Below are 21,846 nucleotides of genomic sequence, written 5' to 3' on the forward strand. Positions count from 1 at the left end.
TACATGAAAAGTCTCTTTCTACATCAAATATCATTAAAAATTAACATAAAGGTGATATTTAAGAGAGAAGCAAAAAAAGTAAAAATAAGATGGTGGGGATTATTTAAAGGGAAGAAGACGTGCATATATAAAAAAAGATGGTGGGACCATCTTAAGTAAAATCGTGCAATTAAAATGATGTTGGGTATAGGGTTGTCTTCTTCCTCGCGCGAGATCGACCCTGCAACAAAAGATTTCCAAATTCTGGCTTTTACATATAAGCCTGCATAGCTCCCGCCCCATCCTCGTCCAAACCCGTCTAACTCCGCCTAAAAATTGGGGGCCCTTCCGAAGTGGGGGCCCTAGGCGAGCGCCTACTCCAGCCACTCTTAGGGCCGGCTCTACGCCAATCGTTTCGGCCCCCATCGCCGACTCTATTCTCTCCCAATCGCCGGTCTTTTTATTCAACAACCCATCATCATCATCTTCTTTTTCTAGGTCAAATCAAAAACCCAGTTTAGGCTCCCACTGCCCACTGGTTCTAGATCGTCTTCTTCGTCGTCAACCTCATCCTCCTTACCATACCGGTTGTGGGTTTGTTTGTTTTGAATTGGTGGAAGAAAGGATAGTGGGTTTTGAGTTTTTTTGGGTTGAATTAGCGGCAGAGAAAGAGAGGATTTGGGGGGACGTCTTGGGATTATGGGTTCTTCTACGGGTTGGGAGATTGAGGACTGTGATAAGTGATTGGATTGATGGGGTTAATTAGGATGATGAGTTTCCACGGGGTTTAAGAGCTTCTTTTGATGGATTGCGGGAGATTGGGGGAAGGATTGCAGGGATATTGGGGATGATGAGTTTCAACAGTGGGTTTTTTTTTTTTTTTTTTTTGAGTTTTTTTAATTTTTAATTAAATTTTATGCAAAGTAACAAGTATTAAGTTTTAAAGTTAAGTGAAGGACACGTGTCACAAAACGAAAAAAGAGACACAGAGGAGACACATAATTCAGGATAGCAAACCTGCGGCCCAAAAAAACAGTTTTTTATATTTTATTTTATTTTATTTATATCTATAAAACCATCAATTATTAGCATTAGGCAGAAAGAGTATTTATTCTCTTGTATAATTCTGCATCTGCCGCCTATAAGGAATATGGATCCTCGATGAGATCAACCAATCCATTTGTTCACTACAATTATTTATCTAAAATATACTTCCACTAAGTTCTACTACGGAGGAATTTATTAGTCGATGAGAACATTACAGAGAGTACTCCCACTGAGTTCTAATATGGAGGAAATGAAGGGTTTGAGATTGATTTTGTTCCCAATGCCTCTTCAAGGACATATAAACCCTATGCTAGAACTGGCCAACGTTCTACACCACAAAGGCTTCTCCATAACCATAATCCACACCCAATTCAAGTCTCTCAACCCTACAAACCCATCCACACTTCAACTTCCACTCTATCCCCGTTGAATTGTCTCGAACCGAGGCCTCCATGAGCGATTTTATGGCGTTCATTTCACTTCTGAACTTCAATTGCTTTGAAGTTTGAACCCTTCAGTGAATATTTGGCTAGGTTGCTATCAGATGAATATTTGGCTAGGTTGCTATTTAGTTTATCTCAACATGTTGCTGAGAACCTTAAGCTCCCAAGGGTTTTGTTGAGGACTTCGGCTGCGTCTTCCTTTCTTGCTTATGCTGCTTTTTTCCACTTCTGCTGAAAAGGGTTACCTCCCATACAAGGTAACTGTGTCGTATCTTATGAGTTTCTTATGAAAATTTCCTTTCCAATCTAGGTACGTATACATCCCCTTCTTATTTTTGTCGAGGGTGTAAATTCCACATCCATTTTTTACCTATGCACAATCTTATTATTTCTGATTTTTAGAAAGTTTATCACATCCAAAAACAATTAAAGAAAAAAATAATAAGTAGAGGCGTGTAAAATAAGAAAAGATGTGTGAAAAAATTATTTATTTATCGTCAAGTGTTACGTCACGGTATATAAAATAATTAAGATCTTGAATCCATCTTCTGTTATTGTTTAATTAATTGGGGTTGGTTCTATCGAACTTGAAGTCAATCTATTAGTAATTCTTCGATCTATATATGCCGTTTATTAGAAATCGAAGAATTGTAATGTGTATGTGATTTACGTAATAAACCAATTTAAATAAGTTGGGAAAATCCTTTGGTTTCTAGCTAATTAATAAATGAAGGGTGGCCAGTCAACAGTTCTAGATCAGTTGATCTAGCTGAAAGGTCAAGAAATGTATCCATATCAAGTTCAATTCACATAGTAAATAATTTATAATTTGTTTTGAGTTCGATATTTAGTTATGACTTATTCATTAGTGTGACCAAGAAACACTCTTCCCCCATAAGTAAACCATCATTGTATTAAAAAGAGAAGAAAACAAGATAACGAGTCAAAATTATGGTATTGTTAGGTACAATCCAGATGATTATATGTTAATATATACTTGTATTTTTAGGGTTACCACAATTACATACTTATATTTGCATGCATATCTTTCTATGTTGAGATCAACAGATTCTCGGCTAGAAGAGCCAATACTAGAGCTTCCACTTTTCAAAGTCAAAGACCTTCATGTGCTCAAAACAAAGGAGCCACAAAAATTCTATGAATTGTTGTAAAATCGACGATGTGTGCAGTGGAATAAATGAAACAAGACACAAAATTTACAAGATTCCTCTACAGTCAGTGTGACTGGAGTACGTCCTCGAGGCAGTAGTAGTGCTTTCATTATAATTTGGAATAATAGGAGTACAAAGATAACTCTCTCTCTATTCTCTCCTCTCCTCTTCCTCTCTTTTTCCTTCCTCTTTCTCTCTTTCACAATCTCTTCCGTGAACTTCACACTTTGATGTTGTATGGGGTTTGTATTTATATAGAAAATGGGAGTAGTGTGCAGCAAGCTTCAACAAACAAAGGAAGGGTCCATTATTTAATTATTTGAGTGGACATCCACTGTTCTACAACATGAATCAGTTTTTGGCCTGACGAAGGGAGTCGAAGCCTCCTGTGGTATCATTTTCAATACTTTTGAAGACCTTGAAGGAAATTCACTTGCCACAATCCGCCAAGAATTCAACACTCCGATTTTTCCGTAGGCCCGTTTCACAAGTGCTTTGCTGCAAGCACTTCTTCAAGCAGCAACTTATTATCACAAGACCAATGTTGCATTCCATGGCTGAACACTCAAGCACCACAATCTGTCATCTATGTGAGCTTTGGGAGCATTGATGCAATTAATGAAACCCTATTTTTGGAGATAGCTTGGGGTCTAGCCAATAGCAACCGATCATTTTTGTGGGTGGTTCGACTTGGGTTAGTTCACGGGTCAAAATAGGTCAAACAGTTGCCTAACGCATTTTTCGAGACCTTGAATGGAAAAGACCACATCGTGAAATGGGCTCTACAAAAAGAAGTGCTGGCACATCAAGCCGTGGAGTGTTTTGGACTCATATTGGTTGGAACTCTACATTGGAGAGTATTTGTGAGGGGGTTCCTATGATTTGCATGCCATGTCTAAGTGATTAAATGGCAAATGCAGGATATGTGAGTCATGTGTGGAAAGTTGGGTTGCAGTTGGAGCATGGGATGGATAGAGGGGAGATTGAAGGAACAATTAGAAAAATAATGACGGAGAAAGAAGGGGAGGGGATTAGAGATAGAATCCTAAAGCTAATGGAAAAGGCAAATATTTGCACCAAACATGGTGGTTCTTCATAGTTCATACCAATCCTTGGATGGCTTGGTTAATTACATTTTATCACAATTTGCTATGCGATATAAAAGGCAATGAATCTTCAATTTGGTCTTTGGGTTTAATTGATGTAATGTTACACATGTTTTTTTATATGAGAAGATAATTTATGTAATATTTTGGATCAAACTCGTCAGTACTTAGAGTTGAATCTAAAAAAAAAATGCAACTACGCAATAATACTACTACACTATAATTTTACATAAGAGATACTGCTATATACTATAATGATAGTGATATTTGGACTTAGCTTACTAAATTTCAGTTGGTCTCGAAAGCACGATATTAAATAGGGGCCCAAATAGAGAGTATCATTTCTTTATTTATTTTTCATTTTCTTAGTGAGTTTTATCAAAGCGTGGGCGGGAAGGCTGGAAAGGTTCAAAGTCAAGCAGCTGACATGGTCGAAACCCAATCGTTCTCGATAAGCTTCTCATTTTCTTATATATATATATATATATATATACACTTCTCCCGTCGTTTCTCAGCAACCAATCATAGTTTTATTCCTCTTTGCTGCTCCTACTATCTTTTACTGGGACATTAAGCTCAGAACGTTTCAGGTACCTTCCTTCATCCTTATGACTTCCTTACCATCTGTTTGGTTACCAAGAAAACTGATTAATGATTAATAGAAAGTTCAAAATTCTTGCCCTGTGAACAAAATCTAGCCTTTGTTTTCTGTTGATAATTCTAGAATAAATCGAGTTTTAATGAAAATGTTGCCTTCGATTATTTTTCTTCTCGAGTCTGTTTGCCAACATTATTATTATCATTATTATTATTATTTTCTTTCTACATAGTAGAATTTCATGGGAAGATAGCTGCCAAGGTAAATTAATTGATTGTACTTGTTTTTTTTTTTTTCTCTTTTTTCTTTTTACTTAAATATTCAGGTACATAAAAATGTGTTCAAAGTCGAATTCTCAAGCAAAGGGTAAAGATAGGATTAGTGAATTGCCGGATGCAGTTCTTTGTCACATACTCTCCTTCATTCCAACAAAATATTCCGTGAGGACCAGCATTCTGTCCACAAGATGGAAGAGTATATATGGTTCTGTCCCCAATCTAGACTTCGAATTTGAACAAATGTCTACTACTTGGAAGGAAGAATATATGTCGAACTATGTTGGTTTTTTGATGTTTGTAGATAGGGTACTTTCACTTCGTGACTCGTTGGATATCCAAAAGTTTCGACTTCATTGTTACTGTCGTGTTGAAGATTTCTCTCGTATTGTAGGTTGGATTTGCACTGCCATCAGGCATAATGTTGTTGAACTTGATCTTTGTGTTTATAGTGATAATATAGTTTGTCCGACTTTCGAGTTGCCTCAATGCGTTTTCATGTGCAAAACACTGGTGGTTCTCAAGGTGAAGTCAAATTGTATTACCTATGCTCCTCCTACGTCAAGCAGTTTCCCAAGCCTCAAGTTCCTTGATGTCAAAGTTGATTATCCTGAAGACGACTCAGTGGAGAAGCTTTTCACATGCTGCCCTGTTCTTGAAGATTTGTCTATAGATGCAACTATTAGAGATGCATTAATTTTGAGTTTTAAGGTCTCTGCGCCTGAACTGAAGAGATTAAGAATGACCTTCTTCAGTGATATGATTGTTGGTAAAGATTTTTTGTACGATATTTCTATTAACGCCCCAAAGCTTGAAAACCTTGACATCAAGCATGATAATTTGTCTGTTTATTTGTTTGAGAATTTAAACTCCCTCGTCAAAGGCAGGGTTGATCTCTATTACCATTATGGGCAATACTGGGATGATGAGGTTTCAGAAAGAGCAACTGTGCTTCGTGAGGCATTTTCCAATGTTAAATGTCTGTCTATTTCAGCTCATTTTGTGGAGGTAAGTATATGCCGTAACTCATTTCCTTTTTTACATTAAAGTTCGTCTGCACATATCCTTACACTATCAAAAGCTAGATGAGGCAAAAACACATCCCTGGCATGCCATCTTTTTCCATTCTCTTTATCCTATTTATCATTCTTACTTCGTACCAAAGTAGTGTTTGTATTTCAAACCACCTGTATTATGTTTTGGCGATTGATGGTGTTAAATAGTATGTTATGCATCGGTAAATGTTTAATTCATATGTTTGATCAATGTTTTACCTTTCACAAAGGGTAATTGGCTGCCTGCATTTGATAATTTGTGGGAATTGAAAGAGCGTCTAGTTTATGCATGATGAGTTTATGTTTGATCAATTCTTTATATTTCGTGAAGGAGGGTTGTCTGCCTGCTTTCGATCATTTGACCGAATTGAAGTTGGTTCTTTATGATTGCTATCACTGGGATCTGCTAACAGAGTTGCTCGAGAAATCACCTAATTTGGAATCTCTTGTAATCGAACATAAAAAAGTAAGATGTATTTCCACTCATGCAGTCATATATACCAACCTGCAGCTATTTATTGTTCTCGATCATTTGTTCTTTCTCAGGACGAGGAATGTGTTAAGAATTATGACGAGACTGAAAGTTATTCGAAAGATGTCTTATACTCGGAGAATCGATGGAGTACACCACCTATTTGTCTGATATCACACCTCAAAACCATCACTGTAAGGGGATTCGAGGGATACCCACATGTGAAGAAAGTGGCCAAGTATTTGTTAAACAACGGTAAAGTTTTGACTAAGATGACTGTCTATAACGATGAGTTATACAAAGAACTAATGCTTGAGAGGGGTTCTAGGAGTTGTTGGGTTGAACTTGTGTAAAATCTTTCAGCGGATTCTGTCATCAAAGTTGTAAATCACACAATCACCTTTGTTAATCTTAAGATGGATTGATTTGCAGATGTTGGTTTTGGAATGTTACATTTCTTGTCCACTTTGTTTAGCATCTTTTATCCACTTTGTAAAGGGTAACTTTGGTATAGTAATACCAATGTCATTTGGTGTAACTAATATAACATTAACATAATTATGTAACTTTAGAGTGTAAATTTGAATGATTATAGTCTCAAACAAGGTTATGTTGTAACACGAATCACGGTTACGATATTGTGTAAGTGTTGAATTATGGCCAAATGACAAAACAACTTTCGGCTAAATAAAATAAACAAAAGGAGATAGACAAATCATTATGTTTGTTGAAAAGATAAAAAGGGTCATGATAATGTTTGTAGAAAAAAAAAGGTAAAATGTAGCAAGTAGCCTTATTATTGGTTTTGTTTTTTGGTGCTTTCAAAATGGATGAAGGTGGCAGCCGAATGAGTGAGAGAGGAGTGAGCACCATTTGTTTTAGTAGCCCATCTTTGAGAGAGCAAGACAGCCATATAGTAGCAGAAAAATAGAGAGCACGTATTGGTTTTTTTTCAGTAGCTCCAAGAAGAAAGTATGCCCTTTCATTGTTTAGTTCTCACTCCATCAAAGTTTTATTTGTTGTAATAGTTTTGATCTTTGTATAGAGAAGAAATTAATCACCATATTTCTTTCTCTATTTGTTTCTTTGGTGTGTGAGAGCTATCGATTGTATTGGGGTTTTAGGTTGTGAGCTTACCAACACTTTGCAAACTCTCATTTGGTTAATAGTGAATTATTGGATGAGCTCCTACTACTTGGAGGACGAACTCCAATTACATTGACCATTGATGAACCTCGTTAAAATCTTAGTGTCTTTTATATTTTGTTCTTGCATTTCGTTTTATATATTTCTTGTGGGTTACTTTGAGTTGGTTCCAATTGATTTGGTTATCCTAGAATTTTGACACGCTGTATCGAGATGCTCTAAATCCCCAACAAAACCCCCAAAAGACTTCTACCCCCTAAACCCATCGCCAATGTCTCCCTTCAGAACCGTCCTCCTCCTTAAACCCCAAAATTCTCTTTTCATTTCCCAAACAATTCACAAACCCCTCTCACTCTTCTCCATCGCTCGCAGATTCTTCACCTCCTCGCACCAAACTGAGAACCAAACCAAACCCAGAAAGCCTCTGGACCTACTCTTCAAAGAGGCCGTCGAACTCTCCCCAAAACGCGAAAACTCTGACAGCGAAGCCGAAGACAACGCATTGAAGAAGAGCTTGAGGGATTTGGAGAAGGAGGTCAGGAGCTTGCGAGCCAATTCGAATGGCGAAACTAAAGCAAAGAAGAGAGAACCCAATTCTGAGGGTAAGGCCAGTTTATACTCGGTGTTCACGAATAAGGCGGCGGCTGCGGCGGACGGCAGCGGTAGGAAGCGCAAAGAGTTGACGAAAGAGAGGTCGAATATGTTGAAAGATTTGTCGCAGGATATGGAAGTGGTGGTGAGCCATTTGTACAAAGAAGGCTACTTTAAAGATGCCAATTTCTTGTTTGTAAATGGTGATAGGTTGGATTTTAGCTGCTTTAACAACAGTTATGGCCGTAGTTTCCTAAGGTTTGCGGTCGAAAGTTTTTCCAGAGATAACCAACTGATTGCAAAGTAAGCATTTTTACCTTCTTTTTATTTTCAAATTTGTTTTTGTTAGCTCTATTTGCTTCTGTATGTTTGTTTACATGGATTTTTTTTTCTTATGATTCGCGTCGGTTTCTGAAAAAAATTGAGGAAGAAAAAGTGATTTTGGAGGTTTACATCTTATAGTTCCTGTCCAATGTTTCTTTCGATTTCTTGGTAACTGGGGTTTCTAGTCTCTGCTTTAGTTGTCTAAGTTGTTTCTCAATCTGTAACATGTAAACTATAACCGGCCAACGGTAAAAGGTTATTTGGATTTGACTGAGAAACCGGTATGTGAAATGTCAGTGTTGAAGTATCAGTATAGAACGACACAGTATTTATATTTCATTTTGGTCTTAGTATGAGATATATATTTAGAGGCTGATGAGAGACTTAGGTTGATTATGTTTCTAAGTTACTGGTGGTCGGGTGGCTATGTTCTTAGAACTTGAAATAACTTGCACACAAGAAGAGATGTATTCGGGATAGAATGTGATGAAGTTTTGTTGAAGGCCTTTCATCAAGATTTTAGCTGCCAAGGTGCCTGGGGTTATGGGGTTTTTCATCATTTTCATTTCACGCTTGAAATTTTGTTTTTAGTTTTCCACATGGTACGTAGCTTATACAATGTCATTAGTAGGATGAGAATTGCTGGGGCTTATGAGGTGGGCAGTGCTCGACTAGCAGAGGAGCTGTTTATTCTTTGAGGGTAAAGTTTCATCAATGAAATGTTGACCTGACACAAATATCATTCACTGTCCCATTGTTCATAAATTTGCGAAGGCTTATGTCAATTCATTAGAATTCTGATACTTTTCCCAAACAAGATATGCTAATTCTTTAGAAGTTCGTGACGTCATGATTGTCATTCAAATTTTCAAAATTTTGTATATGAGTTCATGATTTGAGTTCGTGTTTATAGTTCCTGTCCTATATCTCTGCTTTAATTGTCTAAGTAGTTTCTTAATCTGTTAATGTGTAAGCTACAACCCCCAAACGGGAAATGGTTATTTGGATTTGACTGAGAAATCGGTATGTGAAATGTCAGTGTTGATGTATCTGTATAGAACGGCATAGTATTTATTTATGTTTTGCTCTTAGTGTAGGATATACACAGAGAGGCTGATGAGAGGCTTAGGTTAATTATGTTTCTTGGTTACGGGTAGTGGAGTGTCTATGTTCTTAAAACTCAAAGTAACTTTCACGGAAGAAGAGATGTAGTTGAGAAGATGCGATGAAGTTTTGTTGAATGCCTTTGGTTGCGATTTAAGCTTCCTAGGAGCGGGGCCTATGGGGGGTTTCAACATTCTCATCATTGCACTGGAATTTTTTATTTTCCACACGGTATGTATAGCTGATATACTGTCATTTATTGGATGTTCAATGCTGGGGTTATTGAGGTGGGCACTGCTTCACTAGCAGAGGAGCTTTTTTTCTTTGAGGGAAAGTTTCTTGAATGGAATGTTGACCGGACACAAATACCATTCATTGTTTCAATGTGCATACCAGCGACAAGGCTTATGTCAATTTATCATGAATTCTGCTACTTTTTTCCAAACAATCTATGGTAACTCTTTAGAAGTTCACAAGTTCATGATTGGCAGTCAATTTCTAAATTTTGCATAGCTAGTAGGTATGAAAGTGTGCCATGCTGAAAGTATGTTGGATTCATTGTGGAGCTAAAGTCATTTTAAAAGATTGGCCGGGAGAAAACATAAATTCTATGTGGTTTTGCTACATAATTATGAGTACAGTGTACAGAGCATGTCTAATTTTCACCAGAAGATATCAGACAGTTCTTTAGTTAGACTAATTTCATGCTGCTTGACTAAAGACTTGGGAAGAAAGAAGATTAAAAATGATCTCAAAACAATCTTTTCATTGCATTTGCTTGACTAAGAAGTATTGCAACAATTTACGGATGTTTGATTTCCAGGTTTAAACACCAAGCTATATACTAGAGTTTTAGGATTCAATTTTACGAATTGGTGATTTCATCTAGTTGCTTGAACTTTTTAATATGTAATTTTGACATTTCTGTTAGTTTGATAGTCTTCTAATTAGTAGTCTCCATTCTTATGCTCTTAAAATTTGGTCTTCTAATCAGTACTCTTGATGAGGTCATGTTTGGCATTCAATTTTCTAATTTTCTATAGCTTTTAAATGTTCTTGATGCTGAAAGTATGTCGGGATCCCTGTGGAGCTAAATTCTTTGTAATACAAGCTGGGAGAAATCATAAATTGTCTGTGGTTTCACTACAGTGTACAGACCATATCTAATTTTCACCAGACAGGGTCAGACCTGTAGTGAGACTATTATCATGCTGCTTGACAAGAGTTGAGAAATCGTACGGTGGAGATGTAGGAAGAAAGAAGATTGGAGATGATTTCAAATTTCAAAACAATATTTTCATTGCATCCATGCACCATTCCAGCAGCCCTTAGAAGCACGGAAACAATCTAGAGCAGTCTGATTTCCGGCTTTATACACCAAGCTATGTATGAGAGTTTTAGGAATTTGTGTTTATGACTTCATGATGTTATCAAGTTGCTGCAACTTTTTATTGTGTAATATTACTATTTGTTGCTGTTAATTTCTGTTAGTTTGATAGTCTTCTAATCAGTAGTCTCCATGCTTATGCCCTTGAAATTTGGTTTTCCAGATGGTTGTCTGGCTCAGACTTGAAAAAGGTGGCCCTCCTCGGTTGCCCTTCCCTTGCAAGAAAGAGCGTGTTTGGGGCTAAAAGAATGCGTAAATTTTTTGAAATTCCAGAAGACAAGGTTAGCCAATTGTCCTATTATTCTTTCCCTCTTCTGGTGTATTTCAGCTCAATTAATTGTGCTTTTGTGTTTTGGCCACGTTCAGGTTTGCAGTAAATGTGTCTTGAAACAGTCGTGCAAGTTTGCAAATCAGAATGTGTGGAACGGAGGCGCCAAGAATCTGGATCTTAGAGATGTAATGAATACTATCGCATTATATGCTCTGGATGCTGTGCCTCCAGAGCTGGTTGTCCCTGACGAAGTAAAGTCTTCTGTTAGTCGACTGCTAAAGGAGGTTTTGAAGCTAAGTGAAGTTACATTGTGAGGCTAATTTCAGATCTGCAGAACATGTTCCAGGTAATTTGAGGCTCATTGTCTTTGGTAATTGCTTCCTTCTTGTGCCATTTCGATTACTTTTGTTCTGAACCCTTTTCTTTTTATATAGCGAGGATTCAGGTGCAACATTCTGTTGAAAGCGTAATTTAGCTTCCCCGTATGAATGTGAAACTGTTTTAGATGTTCCGTAAATGCTTAACTCATTCTTAACTCCGTTAACCTAATCCGCGTATAAAGAGTTACATTCTTTTCGGTTTTGCTGGTGTTTTGATTTTGTTCATCCGTGTTCCATCATTGATGGACTGGACACCATGATTTTCTTGTTTCCATCTGGGGCATCCAAAAATCTTCTTGCTTTGCTTCATTTGGTCATCAGCATGTGCTGATATCTCGAATCCGACCGACCATTTATTCTGTTCAGAAACAGCAGTTGAGTTGTAGGCAGGCAAAACAAATTGCATATATCTAAACAGAATCATAGAATAACATAGAAAAAAAAACCCAGTTCCCTTGATACAGGCAGTATTATAAATAAGGAATCGAACTCGAGACGTGGTGCAATAGCGGACATGTGATGTTGACATGTGCATTTTAATTTAATTTATGCTGCCTGACCAATTTGAGCATAAGATCAAAGTATTTAATTGTGTGAATATCTGTGATTTTGTTCGTCAAAATGCTTTTTTTAATAACGAGAACTAGTGAAGTCGGCAGCATAATCTTTTGAATAGATTTGTACTTTTTGAGGGATTTTATAAGCAAAACTGCGCAAGGTTGATGTCGGTTGTGACCGGACTCTCTTGTTTATATTAAACGTGCACGTTTAAGTTACACGTTTGAATATATTTTAAAACAAGTTGCACATTTGATAAGAGGAGTTAGATTATTTAACCTAACGACTAACAGGATTTAACGGCTATTGTTTAAAAGTGTAATTTAAGGCATGGTTTGATAGGAAGGAGTGACTTGGATAAAGCTATTCCCTATAGTGAAAACATTGTGGAGGAAGAAATAGATGACAACTTCCTTATTTTGTTTAAATTGAAGGTTGGTCATGAAGAAAATATATTTGTATTAATTCCTTTAAAAATGGTAGGATTAAAATGATGACTTTACTTAATGAGTAACTTTCAACTTGAACAAAATAAGGTAGTTGTCATCCATTTCTTTCGTCAAAATGTCTTCAATATAATGAATAGTGATATCTAAGTCAATCATCTTTATCAAACGAGACCAAAATGTGCATTAGAGAATATTCATGATTGTGTTTTTGTGATTGACAGTGTTAGCGCAACAATCATGGGCATGAGGCCATTATCTGTAGGGGTTACATTAAAACACAACGGTTTTGTTTAGTGTTGAGAATCGAAATAGATGATTTATTAGATTTAATGTATGTTAAATAAATAAATAAAATTTAAAAAAAGACAGATGCTAATTTTCAAATTTATCTAAATTGAAGATAAAAGATGAATTCGTGGTGAAAGAATCTTTTAACACAAATTATTTTTTTAATGATTTATCCGTTCCAGTTTAATTTAAAATACCAAATTAAAAACAAGACATGAGGGAGCCAAACCGCTGACTGGTCTTCTGCCTCCAGTTTTGCACGTGCTTTTGTTCTTTGATTTTTGCCGCACTCCGCGTTGGCGAGAGCAGTGGACCCAACAGAAACCAATGTCGGACCCGCAGGGTGGTGCTGTTGGCGTGCGGTCACGTGAAAGTTTTGCCACGCGTGACGCATACATCGCGACGGAGCAAACACCCCCAACACACCGGCACGTGCGCCGGACTTTAACAAGCGCGTGGTTTATTTTCGTTATCAATCGTTTTGGACTGAGACAGTTACGGACGAAGCGCAGAGGTGGGGACACGTGTTGTGAAATTAGGTTTTACCTCTATGAACGTTTAATCAGCTTTTTTGTCTTTTGGTCTGGATGCTCCGCTTGGCGCAAACGTCATCGTTTTGGGGTCAACTTTATTTGCATGGATTAAAAATAAAATAAAAGCAAATACAAGTCCTCTCCCAAAATCTCTCTCGTTACAAATCCCAGACGTTCATGCTCTGCTTTCACTTCGCATTTTCCCGTCCGATTTCGACAGCGCTCTCCCCTCAGCCCCTTAACCCGACCCGATTAACGCCCGCCCCACAGATCCGATCTAATTCACCGATCCTCCACAAGTTCAAGTCCCCGGTCGACTCCAATCCCACTCCAAATTCTTCCGTCAAACTCCGTCGTCTCGCCGGAGCTTCTCTCCCCAGCTTCCGAAGATTCGATTCTCACACTACTCCTCAGTTCTCAGCTCAATCTTAACAGCTGACGGCGTCGTTTCAGAACCAGCTAGCGAGGGGGTGCTTGATTGGAGATGACGTCGGGGACGCGATTGCCGACGTCGAAGGAGAGAGAGAACAATAAGAGGAGAGAGAGGAGGCGGAGGGCCATAGCGGCGAAGATATTTGCAGGCCTGAGGATGTATGGAAACTACAAGCTCCCCAAGCACTGCGACAACAATGAGGTCCTCAAGGCTCTCTGCGACGAGGCTGGTTGGACCGTCGAATTGGACGGTACCACTTACCGCAAGGTAAAAAAAACTAAAATTCCTTTCTTTTTAACCACTGTTCAATTGTTAATTACCAGTATCCATTAAATTTCTACCGCGATTGATTGATTAATACTAAATTCTGTAGAAAAACTCAATAAAAATTGGTAAATTTGAACGGCAGTTGTCGTTAAGCTCGAGAAAAATTGCTAACTCGAACGGTAGTTGCCGTTAAGCTTTTAAACTCCGCCGACCGCGCATTTTAGCGGGATGTGCTAACGTGCGCCCGACGGAGCGGGTGTTGGTTCGGAATGTTGATCAACGATCACCATGCAGATGATCTGTGAGGAAGTACGATCGCTCTGCTCTGAAGGAGCGATGATGTAGTGGCGCATTTTAGCAGAAGTTGCTAACTAGCGCCGGGTTCACCGGCCCGTGTTGGCCGGGAAATTGCTACCGGCGCACGTTATCCGGGGTAACAGAATTCACCGTGTGGGGTTAGATTGGGTCACCGGCGTACGTTAGATATAGTCAGCCCTGTTCTTTTTCACTTTATCTTTTCTGCGAGATCGCTTTTTCGCGTGGGAGCACTAGATTCCCTTTCTCTTTCTCTATGCTTTTGTGTGGAGGGAGACTCTGCTGTCTGAAACCCCAGGGGAGCTACGTAGATCTCGAGGCGATGAAGATGCGCTTTACAAATTATTTTCAAACTTTACTGCCCAAAATGCCCACTTGCTTTGTATGCCATTTTCTGAATTTTTGATCTTTTACTTTGTTATGGGAAACAAAGGCAGAGCCTTTTCTGAATTTCTGATCTTTTACTTTGTATGCCAGCTTGATTCCTCTACATATTATAAAACTTTTTATTACCTTAATATGATAATATCCTTCAATTAAATTGCTTGTTAGACAAGGTACCTTTTTTAACCACTTTGGTGCTATGGAATTCGCTGATTATTTGGAATTGAAAAGCCTGTGTCGAGTAATTTGCTTCGTATTTAGAATCACGCCTTACCAGTTTAACTGACTTAAGTTACCGTTCATCGAGAATATTGGTTAATGGTTAACTGCAGATGTCCCCTAAGATACAATATAGTGGTGTTGAAGTTTTCCCAATATGGTTCTGGTTCAAGTCAGCTGGTACTGGTGTTGTTGTATGAGATTAGTGAAAGAGATGATTAATTTGAATTAGGGTCAAATTTCCCTGAATTACTTTAATTTACATTCACGCTTCCACATCTGCCTCTTGCAAGGTAAACGTGGTTGGAAGCTAGATTTCCCTGTTAATGGTATAGTTGACCGTTATACCTGAAATCCGGGACAACATTTTCCATGGGTGTGCTCTCAGTTCTGTCTCCCTCCCTCCCTCTGAAAGAGAAGTTACTTGGAATCAAGCTGCTATGCTAGCTAGCTCTTTGCAATCATTCTATAACCATAATTTCACACCATTGCCAGCTTTTAGGACATGTTAAATGATGAAATTATAGGACTGTAGTTGCTACTACCTAACCTGGCGCCTCAATACATATGGCCCTTAGAATTTGATAAAATGACTGTTTGATAAGGTATTTTATCGTTAATTTACATGACCGCACACACACACCCCCGTGCATTTTAAGATATGGACTTAGATTTAACGTTAAAACAGATGAGGGTTCTTCCATATTTGCTTTATTATCAGCCTAATTTTCTCTTAATAAAACTTTGACCATAGCTCACTTCCAGTTCCATTCATATTGTGGTTACTTTAGCATTATTAACTATTTTGTTTTTTGTTATGTGCCACTAATCATCTTCAATTATATGCAGGGATGCAAGCCGGTCGAACGTATGGAAGTGATGGGTGGATCCACAGTAGCTAGCCCGAGCTCGTCTTTCCACCCAAGTAATTGTGCTTCGTACAATCCCAGCCCAGGCTCTTCCTCCTTCCCAAGCCCAACATCATCTTCCTATGTTGCTAATCAAAATGCTGATAGCAGATCCCTTATCCCATGGCTCAGAAACCTCTCATCTGCATCCTCGTCAGCCTTCTCTTCCAAACTACCAAACCTCTACATCCACAGCGGCTCTATCAGTGCTCCTGTTACCCCTCCATTAAGCTCCCCAACTGCCAGGACGCCGAGAATGAGAACTGACTGGGATGACCAGTCTGCTCGCCCAGGTTGGGCTGCGCAGAAATACCCCTTCCTGCCATCTTCTACTCCACCAAGCCCTGGACGGCAGATTGTTCCTGATCCAGAATGGTTTGCTGGGATTCCGATTCCCCATGGACCAACTTCTCCAACATTCAGCCTTGTCTCTTCAAACCCATTTGGGTTTAAGGACGAGGTTTCAGCTGGTGGTGGATCCCGCATGTGGACTCCAGGGCAAAGTGGGACTTGTTCTCCTGCCATTGCAGCTGGCTCCGATCATGCTGCAGACATCCCAATGTCTGAGGTGATTTCTGATGAGTTTGCATTTGGATGCAATACAACAGGGCTGGTTAAGGCATGGGAAGGAGAGAAGATTCACGAAGACTCTGGATCCGATGATCTGGAGCTCACTCTTGGGAGCTCAAGAACAAGGTGTGCTAGCGTAAACATTTGATTTGCAACATCAAGTGATTTGTTCTGAATTGTTCGTTTGCTCACTTAAACCATGTTGTGTACAGGTAAAAGACTGCACAAAGAAGTGAACTTGAATCATGTTACGTCGCAGAAAAAGGATTGCACAAACTGAAAGATCACTTGTTAGAGGAAAAACTTTGATTCCTTGCCCGTGCTTATCCAGATAAAAGGGAAGAGAAAAAGGAATCAGGGTGAGCACAATCGATCGCTCCTTTCCATTTATTTTATCAATTCTTCTTTCCTAGTTTTTATTTTCTCCCGAGTCATATTTAGTTAGTTATTTTGAGGTGCAGGGTGGTTATACAGTCCTTTGGGTCATTGTTTATTAGAACTTAAGTTTGATTGGAAGGAATCCATGTACATGTATGAATTGGCTGCTGCTGCCTGTGTTGTGTGTTATGCCATTGAAATTACTGTTCAATGACCAAAGGGGATTTAGGCTATAGCTCAATTGTCAAACCTTCTCCAAGGGTGAATAGATTTATAGTGTTCTCTTCCATTGGCTTTTGTACATTCTTTGACAATATACTTGTGTGTTTGGCATAATTATCCGGTTTCTTGGTCGTCTCTGTATTATTTCAAAAACATTGCTTGGCTCCTGACATGTAACAAACATTTTCTCATTATGACACGTACAAAATATCTCATTGCCAGCTGAAAGGACGAATAACTCCTTACATGTACGAAGTTAAGGACTTTTGCGGTGATTGATATTTGCCCGACAAATTTATGTTCTATTAGAGTTTGTTGTTATTACAAAGAAAAGAAATATTCCTTTCATCAGGTGTGGACCAAACCACTACTACTGCAGCATATTGCGACTGAAAACATACTGGAACGACCACAAACGGTATGTTGCTTTGACAGCTTTTCTTCTCTGCACATGGGATGCGCGTTGTCCATATCAACTCCTCACAGACGCTCATTTTTTAAGTTATAAAAATGAAAGGCTGGGATTTAATTTCATTTGGGGTATGCGCACTTGATGCAGATTAATGTGTGCAGGATAGAAAACCTCCTCGCTTTGAATCTTCATATTTTTACCGTCTTTGACCAAAAGAAAAGCTGGAGAACACAAAACTTTTCACTTACAAACAAAGAGGAACGGTTGCGAACTCGTCATTTCTGATATTCGAACCTAAGTTTCTTACTTACAACTAAAGAAGAATATCATTGGACCGTAATATAAGTAACAATTGTAATTTAGTTCTTAAAATGGTGGTGACGTGAGCAAATTCGGCATTCTACTAGAGTGAAATAACTTCGTGTACAAAACTCCGGCCAGATTTACTATCTATATAAAGCGACTGTGACACCACCAATTAGTATTAATGAAGATCCCATGCTAGGCTCTTGTAGATTAATTCTGTTAGAAACCCTAAATTTTGGTCGGATTTACATAGGGATTTGTTTTATGTTGTTTTCTTTACATAAGGAATTGTTTCCTAGTTTAGCGTTCTTGTATTGCTATACATGTACACCATACTATCACCCACCCACAAAATATCGAAACCCTAAATTACTTTACCCATAGTCATTGCACCTGAACTGTATTAGAAAAGAAAAGATGATGAATTATTCGACTTCTCCTCCAACAAAAGCACTAATATTTCTCATTCAAATTGTCTGTCTAGTTGTCTTTCTACTAACCAGCCACATGGCCGTCTCTGAGATTTCAGAGGCTCTGTCTGAAATTCATAAAAGGGGCCCTTCTTATAAGACATCTTAAAAAAAAAAATTGAACAACGTATTGATGTTAAAAAGCAATATCTAAATAAACTTTAAAACTAATTAACCACCTATTTCTAAATATTATTAAATGTAAGGAAAGCTACAAAATAACCATAGTACTAATAACTAACAATAAGTTCAATGTAAAGAAACCAAATAAACAAAACTTAAAAAAGTCTAGCACTGAAGCTTCACTTAAAGATGGCTCTTCGTGCATTCTTTGCTGCAAAATCATCAATTAAACCTTCATAATCAATTTTGTCTAAAAAATCACTTTCAATCGATATCAAAGCTAGTCCATTTAATCTTTCCTGCAACATGGTTGACCGCAAGTATGATTTTAATAACTTTAACTTTGAAAAACTCCTTTCTGCAGATGCAACGGTAACAATTATAGTTAACAAAATTCTGTATGCAATGTTTGCAGTCGGGAAACAACGCATCATCTTCAAGTGGTTCAATATGTCAATGGATGTCTTTATTTATTTTGGCAAACGCTCTCGTAAAAGCTTCAACTCTACTAATAATGCATCCCCAACAACATCAAAGAGCTCATCTTTCTTGAGAAATTTTTGAAGCCAATCACAACAATCTTTCAATTTATCATTATCTATCGAATTCAGCCGCTCTGAAGTGAACAAAAACCCAAATATATATCATATGCTTGATATTCTTCAAACCTTCTCTTCAATGAACCAATAGCTTGATCTATTATATACAAGAAGTAATGAACCCTAAAAGATTCCTCCGCTGATTGTTTAATTGGTTGGGATGATTCACCTTCATTCTCATCAAAATGTTTTTTTTCTACGAACTTGACACTTTTCTGGAAACACGGGATCAATTTCCATTTCAATAGCAAGTTTTTTAGCATTAATCATAGCCTCCGCAAACCCAGTTTCTCTGTACTTTTCAAAATAAGCAATCAATCCTTGTACTTGTTCTATAGCAACATCAATAAGCATGTCTTTAGATTGCAAATGTTTGCTAACCTCATTAACAGCAGCCAATATTTCATACCAAATACTCATGCCCAATAAAACCTCAAAATTCCCAATGTCGTAGGTTGCCAAAGATTTAGCTTCACTTCTTGTTACTAAGTCATTGTCACTTTCTGCTAATTGGAGTAAGGCTTTTTTTATTTGTAGAGGTTGGGATTGAATTGCTTTAACATTCGCAACACGGCTTTCCCATCGTGTGGCCGACAATGATTTGAAAGTCAGTCTTTTTATATTTTCTTTCAAAATCAGCCATCGTTTTGTAGAATTTGCGAACAAGCTGTAAATACGTTGTACTATTCCAAAGAAGTCTTTCACTTTGCCACAAGAGTTTGCCATATCACAAATCATTAAATTAAGACTATGGCAACCACATGGAGTGTACATTGCCCTAGGATTTATATCCAAAAGCCTCTTTTGTACACCTTGGTGTCTCCCTCTCATATTTGATCCATTATCATAACCTTGCCCTCTTATATCATCAATATCAAGATCAAGAACTTTTAATGCATTCTGCAACTCTTCAAACAATCATTCTCCTGATGTGTTATTCACAATCAGATATTGCAAAAAATATTCTTCTACTTTTACTGGAGTACTGTTCATATCCACACATCTTATGATCAAGGTCATCTGTTCTTGGTGGCTAAAATCAGGAGTACAATCAAGTATCACGGTAAAATATTTAGCTTCTTTGACTTTTTGAATGATTGCATCTTTGATTTCACAAGATATCAGCAATATAAACTCATTCTGGATAGTATGACTAAGATAATGATAATGAATCTCATTATTTTGGAAGCGTTGAAGATGATTCTTTATCAATGAATCAGACTTAGCCATCATTTGAACTAGACCCATAAAATTTCTATTACTTTCTTCATAAAGTGTATCGTTATTTCCACGAAAAGCCAGTGTGTGTTTAGCTAAATATTTCACAATGGAAATCAACTTTCGTAATAACTCTCTCCAATGCTCTTTTTCTTTCTTGATCTGGTCTTGGACAACTTTGTCAATTGTTTAGTTTTTCTGCAATCTAAGACGCAAATCAATTCAAGTGGTCATGTTCGAGATGTGATCAAAACTATTTTCATGCTATTTAAGCCTCACATTGAAATGTGTCCAATCTTTGTAGCCCTCATTTGCTAATTGACCTTTGAGAGGCAATTTCTTGAACAATTTACAACAAAAGCAGAACACTTTATTAACATCCTTTGAATAGACTAGCCAATCTCTATCATATTTCTCTCTATTGGATAAGTATCGAGTGTAAAATGTTGTATTAAAACGCCTATTAAACTGATCTTTAGGACCTTTCTCAATTGATAGATCTCTTGCGGGACTTTTTTCTGCCAACAAATCAATCCATTTGGGATCAAGACTATTCCAAATTTGAGGATCATAAATGTTTGAGGGAATGGACTCACTCAGTTGATCAGTGACAATAGGAGCATCCTCATGGTTATCATTCTCATCAAGGTCATCATCAATTTCATCATTGCCCAAATCATCCACTAATTTTTCATTGTCATCATGTTGTTCCGTAATTAAATCATCCACTGAACTTTGTGGTTCTTTTTCTTTTAGAAAGAACCTATCAATAGCTCATTTTTTAGACTGAATCAATTGTTCAACTTTTCTTTTTCTTTGACGCTTTAAGTAGTCAGATTGATATTTTCTAGTAGGTGTCATCTTTTATATCTCAAACAAGATTACAATAAAATTATAGTAAGTCGGAACAATGAAACCTGATAGTCCGTAATACTTGTGCGTCTAGCGATTTTTTGTGATTGCTCTTCTCTTGATTTTATCCTGAAAAGTAAAAAAGAAAAAAAAATCATTATAGATGAGAAATACCCAAATCTTCAAATTTCGAGTCAATATACTTAAATTAGTAAATATATTATTTTGATCGAAGTCTACATCACTTTGATCAGTTGAATTGTCATCATGATTTGGAAGTTTCTCTTTAATTTCATAAATTTATAAATTAGGGTTTAATAATTTGTGGAAAATATACGAAGACAGAAGGGAATTACACTGGGAGTCTGGGACACTCACACTGGCACACGTTCTGGTGCTCTGCGCTGAATTGTTTGCCTCAGTAGTGACGGTAGTCTGGTGTGAAAAGAAGAAAAATGGAACGCAGCGATGAGATTTTGGCGTAAGAGAAGTAGTCTATCTCTTAATGGTTTGCCTCGTTGAATGAGTTTTCCACTTTAATTGATTAATTTGCCCTTTATTAATTATTATTTTATATATTTTCGTACAGATTGTAGGTAGTACTACTAGTAGTGTGATGGCTTTTAGCCTTTTAGACTATGATGGCTTTTAGGTGGTAGTCTAATGGTTTTAGGCCCATCAGATTTTTATATGTATATATTTTGATTTAATTAGTATTTCTATATATTATCTCTATATAATATTATTATATTTAATAAAAAATAATTTTCGAGGCCTCCAAAATTTTGGGGCCCTATGCCATGGAACCAGTTGCACTCCCCCAACGCCAGCTCTGAGCAGCAGGCCGACGGTCTTCTTCCCAATGGATGACAATCTGATCGAACAAACATGCAACCAAACACCATATCCTGATCTTTGCGTCTCTGCTCTCCAATCAGACCCCTCGAAGCCCCACCGCAGATGTGAAAGGCTTAGGCATCATAATGATTTAT

The 21,846-nt window shown here is 37.6% G+C and overlaps 4 protein-coding genes across 9 annotated transcripts; 3 read left to right on the plus strand and 1 right to left on the minus strand.

Annotated features, from left to right (window-relative positions):
* Positions 1-1,095: 1,095 nt before the first annotated feature.
* LOC103411691 (F-box/LRR-repeat protein At4g14103-like) lies at positions 1,096-6,750 on the plus strand. Of its 5 annotated transcripts, none has more exons than XM_070819339.1 (5): positions 1,096-4,337; positions 4,671-5,389; positions 5,504-5,628; positions 6,007-6,141; positions 6,222-6,750. In XM_070819339.1, exons 2-5 carry the CDS (start codon positions 4,681-4,683, stop codon positions 6,498-6,500), a joined length of 1,248 nt encoding a protein of 415 aa, XP_070675440.1. In that variant the 5' UTR covers positions 1,096-4,337; positions 4,671-4,680; the 3' UTR covers positions 6,501-6,750. The 5 variants fall into 5 exon arrangements, with proteins under 5 accessions (XP_070675440.1, XP_070675439.1, XP_070675438.1 ...); XM_070819338.1 differs by having other exon boundaries at positions 1,096-1,726; positions 2,538-4,337; positions 4,671-5,628; XM_070819337.1 differs by having other exon boundaries at positions 4,671-5,628.
* Positions 6,751-7,480: 730 nt separating this feature from the next.
* On the plus strand, positions 7,481-11,550 carry LOC103443963 (uncharacterized). 2 transcript variants are annotated; one of them, XM_029100279.2, is made up of 4 exons: positions 7,481-8,187; positions 10,863-10,980; positions 11,066-11,316; positions 11,405-11,550. In XM_029100279.2, exons 1-3 carry the CDS (start codon positions 7,565-7,567, stop codon positions 11,282-11,284), a joined length of 960 nt encoding a protein of 319 aa, XP_028956112.2. In that variant the 5' UTR covers positions 7,481-7,564; the 3' UTR covers positions 11,285-11,316; positions 11,405-11,550. The 2 variants fall into 2 exon arrangements, with proteins under 2 accessions (XP_028956112.2, XP_070675443.1); XM_070819342.1 differs by having other exon boundaries at positions 11,066-11,550.
* A 1,739-nt stretch (positions 11,551-13,289) lies between these two features.
* LOC103443962 (BES1/BZR1 homolog protein 4) lies at positions 13,290-16,988 on the plus strand. Its single transcript, XM_008382861.4, has 3 exons — positions 13,290-13,878; positions 15,646-16,400; positions 16,487-16,988. The coding sequence occupies exons 1-3, from the start codon at positions 13,663-13,665 to the stop codon at positions 16,488-16,490; spliced, it is 975 nt and encodes a 324-aa protein (XP_008381083.3). The 5' UTR covers positions 13,290-13,662; the 3' UTR covers positions 16,491-16,988.
* A 3,278-nt stretch (positions 16,989-20,266) lies between these two features.
* LOC139194829 (uncharacterized) lies at positions 20,267-21,759 on the minus strand. The gene is made up of 3 exons (XM_070819748.1): positions 21,662-21,759; positions 20,888-20,983; positions 20,267-20,765 (listed from the first exon to the last, which is right to left on the minus strand). Exons 1-3 carry the CDS (start codon positions 21,757-21,759, stop codon positions 20,267-20,269), a joined length of 693 nt encoding a protein of 230 aa, XP_070675849.1.
* Positions 21,760-21,846: the final 87 nt, after the last annotated feature.

The sequence above is a fragment of the Malus domestica genome, chromosome 03, assembly GCF_042453785.1.
Source record: "Malus domestica chromosome 03, GDT2T_hap1".
NCBI classification, from domain to species: domain Eukaryota; kingdom Viridiplantae; phylum Streptophyta; class Magnoliopsida; order Rosales; family Rosaceae; genus Malus; species Malus domestica.

What these genes read in the sequence shown, in the direction of transcription:
- LOC103411691 (XM_070819337.1), top strand. Translation starts at nt 4,681, where the DNA reads ATGTGTTCAAAGTCGAATTCTCAAGCAAAGGGTAAAGATAGGATTAGT. An exon ending in TTTCAGCTCATTTTGTGGAG is followed by an intron (nt 5,629 to 6,006) that starts GTAAGTATATGC and finishes TATTTCGTGAAG; the next exon opens with GAGGGTTGTCTGCCTGCTTT. An exon ending in TTGTAATCGAACATAAAAAA is followed by an intron (nt 6,142 to 6,221) that starts GTAAGATGTATT and finishes GTTCTTTCTCAG; the next exon opens with GACGAGGAATGTGTTAAGAA.
- LOC103443963 (XM_070819342.1), top strand. Translation starts at nt 7,565, where the DNA reads ATGTCTCCCTTCAGAACCGTCCTCCTCCTTAAACCCCAAAATTCTCTT. An exon ending in GATAACCAACTGATTGCAAA is followed by an intron (nt 8,188 to 10,862) that starts GTAAGCATTTTT and finishes TTGGTTTTCCAG; the next exon opens with ATGGTTGTCTGGCTCAGACT. An exon ending in TTGAAATTCCAGAAGACAAG is followed by an intron (nt 10,981 to 11,065) that starts GTTAGCCAATTG and finishes GGCCACGTTCAG; the next exon opens with GTTTGCAGTAAATGTGTCTT.
- LOC103443962 (XM_008382861.4), top strand. Translation starts at nt 13,663, where the DNA reads ATGACGTCGGGGACGCGATTGCCGACGTCGAAGGAGAGAGAGAACAAT. An exon ending in ACGGTACCACTTACCGCAAG is followed by an intron (nt 13,879 to 15,645) that starts GTAAAAAAAACT and finishes AATTATATGCAG; the next exon opens with GGATGCAAGCCGGTCGAACG.
- LOC139194829 (XM_070819748.1), bottom strand. Translation starts at nt 21,759, where the DNA reads ATGGTGTTTGGTTGCATGTTTGTTCGATCAGATTGTCATCCATTGGGA. An exon ending in GCGTTGGGGGAGTGCAACTG is followed by an intron (nt 20,984 to 21,661) that starts GTTCCATGGCAT and finishes TTTACTTTTCAG; the next exon opens with GATAAAATCAAGAGAAGAGC. An exon ending in CGACTTACTATAATTTTATT is followed by an intron (nt 20,766 to 20,887) that starts GTAATCTTGTTT and finishes AGCTATTGATAG; the next exon opens with GTTCTTTCTAAAAGAAAAAG.